Below are 5556 nucleotides of genomic sequence, written 5' to 3'. Positions count from 1 at the left end.
CGTATTCAACAATGTAAATGTAATATAACATATTGTTGTTTATTATATTACATTGTTTTAAATATATGTTTGAGGACAAAACTAACTATAAAATATAGTGAGATTATAGTTATTCTATTTTTTTCTCTCAGTGTATAATTGACTGTTTTCCACTGGTACTTTGGTATATTGTTTGTTGATAGCAGCTACAACTTTGTCGCTGTCTAACATGGTAACATGAGTACCTTCCACGTAATGTACTTCCACGTTTCCTGTAGTAATCTGAAAATATCATGGTTCATTAAAATTTTTCTTACACGTATGCAGCTTACGTTCTAAGAAACGTCATGTCAAGTACTTTATGTAGACCATAGTCTTCATCAGGCAAACGCAACGACTGCAGAGTTGGCTTTAGAAGTATTATAGGTGATATAATTTTCGGTTGTTGTACTACGTCATATGCATGGATAGCACGTATGTGGTTGTAAATTGTTACACATAAAGCTCTTGTAAAGTCGGATGATAATCCCTTATTTGTTGTAGAAAGATGGTTTATAAATATATTCAACTTGTCGTCCCAACTCACACATTTATTTAATTCTAAGAGGAGCTGTAGAATGATCCAGTTATTTGATTTTTCTAAAAAAAATTTACGAATATTTAAAAATAATGTCAATAACAATAAATACCTTCCCACTAACTGCCGGATTTAAAAAATCCATTATATTTAGGAGAGTATTATTTTGAATTTCGTTAATTGTGGTATTAGTTATAAATTGATCTGCCAATATTTTTAGCTGCTCAGGTGCGCCGTCGATAAGTATTAGTCGGCCTCGGAGAAGCATTCCTTCCAATCTCCTTGCTAACTCAATAGCAATTAATGTTCCGTATGAGTAGGCAATTATTAAAAAGTCTCGTTTAGATTTGATTCTGTTCATCATATGCTGGAAGACGGCGAAATGTAGAAGAAAGTAAAAAGAAAGAACTTGTGAATGCCACATTATGTTATGCTACAATGTAATACTATTTCTTATACTTTATGATATGTAATTGTACTGAAATTAAGGACTCATACTTTTAAAACATTGTCAGCGATTTCGGCTATCGTACTAAAACTTTTGCCGGTATTATAAGTTCCATATTGTAAGCATGTCGCTGGAGCTTCTATTTTTGAACCCAGTGAACTGAAAATATCTCCACAACCTTCGATTCCTGGCAATAGGAATATCTCGTTCCTCGTTATATCGCCTTTTGTTGGTAGATTCATACATACGTCAGGTGTTGCACAGACTTTATCTATCATACGGACAAGTAATTTTACACCAACCAAGTTGTTTGCATCTGAAATATCATCGGAACGCAATTTCTCAGTCTTAGCTTCTTGGTTAAACATTTCAATGAGTTTGGCCAAATTCAGATTACGAATATCCTGAGCAGTGAGAAAAACTCCAAACTCCCGTTCTAAGGACTGTTTAATTTCCACTGCCATCATCGAGTCCATCCCAAGTTCAGAGAAACGTGCTTGATGAGATACAGTATTCAAATCTTTCAAACCTATTAACAAACATCCAAGATTTTATTTTACTTCGGGTGCGTTTGGAAAGCTCGCTACTACGCTATCAACCCTAATATTACCAACTCATAAAGCCAAGATAGTGCTAGCGAATGCGAGTTTCATGAACAGCAATAGCCAGAGTTAAGAGCCGCCCTATTGAGTGGTTAAATTAAGCTTATAAATTTTTGTGATTTTGCATCTTGTAATCGGATTTCCATATAATTCATTTTTTATATGTAAAGCCAACGATGTTTTACATGTAAAGCAAATAAAAATCTGAAACTTAATATGCAGGGAATAAGGATACACACGTAGAACGAACAATTCACTACCGCTGTTCGGAGAGCTTGCAATCGCTAACGCTATCAATGCACCACGGAAGCGGCAGTGTTGGTAGCGCGAAGTCATAACGGAGAACCCTACCGTCAGTGACGTCACGATAATGATTGGTGGTGCTACTAACTAGCTTCCCGAACAGTGATGGTACTAAATAGCGCTGTCAACGTGCTGCCCGAACGCGTCTTTTATCGAATTTCCCTTAGGGGCAATTTTTCAATAGCAGTTAAAACTTCATTCAGGTTTAAATTCTATTCTAATAATGCGTTTGTTTTGTTTAAACAGAGTTTAAGTTGAAATCTAAGTTTAAACTATCATTGTGAAAAATCGGCCCTTAATCGAATAAAGTTAATGTTGGATTTGTAGCAGTATTCATACTACGACATTCACAATTGGATGCAATTATTGACTTACACAAATGTCTATTATTTATGCATTTATCTACAAAAAGAATTTAACTTAATTCTTTTTATTTTAATAATATTACATATTTACCCATGATGTTGGCAATAGTGTCGATAATATTGATTGAGCCACCGTCTATGTGTTTCTCAGCCACAATCATACTCGTCACTACAGGCTGCTCTTGCAACAAAAATTCCTCGAGCTTCTCGATGCAGGATCTTATCTTTTGTTGCAACGTACTGCCGATGATCATCTTTTTGTCGTCTTCCTGCATGTCGGCTAAAATACCAACATCGCCGATTGCGCCCCACTGAATCGCCAGACCATGCAAGCCTTCCTGCGACCTCCTTTCGCAGATTCTTTCCATGATAGAATTCGCCATTCCATAATTGGTCTGTCCAGCGTTGCCCTTACCGCATGATACGGAAGAAAAGACGACAAAATGTCGGAGCTGTGGACATATTTTTCGCGACAATTGATCTAAGTACTCCGTTGCCCATGCTTTTGCTTTGAAAGGCTCTTGGAATGTCTCTATCGTATGATTGGGACAAATCTTGTCATTCAGTAGTACAGCCAGATTGAATATAGCGTCGGTTGGCGCTAGCTCCTCCGCTGCTTTCAACATCCGTTCGCAATCTTTGACATTTGATGCATCAACGTTTGATATGATTAATACTTTCACACCGTAAGATTTCCATTGCTTAATTTTCATACGTTGGTAACCATTTTTTATTCCTGTTCGTGAAATCATCACGAGGTTCTTAGCACCCCGAATGACTAACCAATCGGCTAGTTCCATACCAAAACCACCCAGCCCTCCAAGGATAATATATGACCTATTCGCCAAGCAATAGTAACGCGGTAAAGCAAGAATAGGCACGTCTTTGAAATTCTCTTCTTCTTGTATTTTTATAATTATCTGAAAGTATAACAAAACCAGTCTTACTACATTTTATACTCCATCTCTTTTCGTTTTGTATACATATATGCTTGTTGGCCATAATTACAATTCATAATAATAGCTGCTATTCACTTTACCTTTCCGATGTGTTTTCCAGCTGCCATGTACCTAAAGGCCGCTTCTAATTCGTCCTTTTGAAAAATTTTTCTAGTAATTGGTTTAACGGCTCCACTTTCAATACCAGTAGCTAGTGCCGTATATAAAGTTTGTTTCCGCTCATCTTCAGCGGTGAAAAGTTTGTCTAACATTATACCGTAAAATGTAATCCCTTTTGAAAAGACCGATATATCCAAAGTATTATTAGTCATCATATCAAACTTCCCGATTTCCAAGAAACGTCCGCCTTTTGCGAGACAACGTACAGACGCTTGAAGTTTGTCTTCAGCTAAAGAATTTAATACGATATCCACACCACGTCCGTTGGTCTGTTGGTATATCATCTGTTCGAAACTAGTGTCACGGGAATACCCGATATGATCCTCAGGGATAGACGGGAAGTTTTCTCTTATGAACCTTCGTTTCTCCAAAGTGCTAACGGTGGTAAATACTTCGCAACCGTCGTGAAGCGCAATATGAATCGCAGCTTGACCTACACCACCAGTACCCGAGTGAACCAAGATTCTTTCACCTTTTTTTAATTTCGCATGAAGGTACAATGCGTAATAACATGTCCCATAAACACATGGAACCGTCGCAGCATCCTCGAGAGACCATTCGTCCGGAATTTGCCATGATAAATATTTATCGGTTAATATTTTATTTGACATGCATCTGAAAAAAGAAACACATATAATATTATTTTATAGTTATTTTCATCAAAACAGAAAAGTATAATAGTAACAAACTTAGTCTCGTAAATTCCCATTACTCTGCGACCAGTATTATCAATACCGGCATATTCGAAACCTATCATGCAATCCTCTAAGCGTCCTCGTGACAGTATGCCTTCCATGATTTTACCAGTTGCTAACATTACGTCTCTAAAGTTAAGGGGAGCGTAAATGATGTTAACGAGATCTTCGTGTTGACAATTTGAAGTGATCGTACCTTCAATCCAACGAAGCGAGTTTAAATCACCGAGCACCTAAGAATGTTATAATCCTTGCATAATTTTCTATGATAGATAGGACAATTTATGAAATAATTTTTTAATACAAGGATGTGGCAAAATGAAAAATATATTTTAATTTATCCAATAAGCGTTCTTACCATTTGGTTGACGAAGGCATGATGTACGAGTTTAGGTTTCAGAGGAGCTAACGGAAGATGTCGATACGATCCCCATATTTTCCCCGGGCGTAAGACATTTATAACTAGATCAATCTGAAGTTGTTCTGCATAGAAAGGATCTTGAAATGAAAATTTCGGTGCGTTTTCATCCTGAATGAATACTCCTCTAATTAATTCACCACCGGGTTCTTTCCTCAAACAGTTAACGAGACCTAATAAGCCGCATTCTGCATTCCTCTCTCCAACTATAATAATTCTTGTAGACCTAGCCAATTCGTTCTCCGCACTTAGAACTGATCTAAGTTGTTCTAGCCAAGAGAATTCGTAATTGTTTACGCATATCACTTCTGTTTTACTTATTGGCCGTCCTCTCTTCTTCATGAGCGTAATATACTCGTTCTCTGTTTGTTTTTCAAGTACAACTTTTAGATTGTACCTTTCGGCATTTGCGATCTCCTCCTTCGTGAGTGACTGCCCTCGTGTCAACAAAAACCCGTCAGCTTTTAATATTAGTAAGATTTCTTTTAAAATTTCATTTTTACTCCTTGTTAATAAATTACAGCCTGCGACCAATACTGCGTTGTTTTTGATCGACAACTTCTTCGACTGCGAAACTGTGATTTTTGGGGGAAGTGTAATGTTATCGAAAAAAGTAGTCCTTTTCACTAGAGTAATGTTGGGCTGAATGAGGGGCAAATTTGTCAAGACTTGAACAAATATTGGAGAGACTAATTCCTGTATTATTATTTCGTCACCGTCTTCAATAAATTCGATAATGTCTACTTTTGATGTTTGATGGTACTCCAGGACGAGATGTGTCGACAAAATTATTCCATCCTCAAAAGAAACTTTAGCTTTATCGCGATGAGCTACAAATTTATACTCTTCAAGAACAGGACTCTCCATTGGTTTGCGTCGAAATATAGGAGTGGCCATAAGACCATGAATCCTCACACCACCAGATATTATTATATTCGACTCTTTGTATACACGTACAGGAATCTCTAAAGTATTTAAAAATAATTTATTATCTTGTGTGTGTAATGCACTTTATATATATATATATATATATATATATATATATATATAT

At 36.6% G+C, this 5556-nt stretch overlaps 1 protein-coding gene across 1 annotated transcript in view; it reads right to left on the bottom strand.

Annotated features, from left to right (window-relative positions):
• Window positions 1-35: 35 nt before the first annotated feature.
• LOC116847578 (fatty acid synthase-like) overlaps window positions 36-5556 on the bottom strand; it is a 14165-nt gene continuing 8644 nt past the window's right edge. Inside the window, exons 10-17 of the mRNA XM_032822703.1 lie at window positions 4446-5516; window positions 4082-4320; window positions 3314-4007; window positions 2366-3194; window positions 1055-1533; window positions 669-923; window positions 338-589; window positions 36-261 (exon numbers count right to left, since the gene is read on the bottom strand). Of these exons, the coding sequence (XP_032678594.1) occupies window positions 115-261; window positions 338-589; window positions 669-923; window positions 1055-1533; window positions 2366-3194; window positions 3314-4007; window positions 4082-4320; window positions 4446-5516 (3966 nt within the window). The 3' untranslated portion in view covers window positions 36-114. The remainder of the gene's footprint in view (window positions 262-337; window positions 590-668; window positions 924-1054; window positions 1534-2365; window positions 3195-3313; window positions 4008-4081; window positions 4321-4445; window positions 5517-5556) is intronic.

The sequence above is a fragment of the Odontomachus brunneus genome, unplaced genomic scaffold, assembly GCF_010583005.1.
Source record: "Odontomachus brunneus isolate Ranch 3 - 2012 unplaced genomic scaffold, Obru_v1 Obru_scaffold_080, whole genome shotgun sequence".
NCBI classification, from domain to species: Eukaryota; Metazoa; Arthropoda; class Insecta; order Hymenoptera; family Formicidae; genus Odontomachus; species Odontomachus brunneus.
Note: the sequence above shows the minus strand (reverse complement) of the source record. Positions and strands in the feature narration are given on the sequence as shown.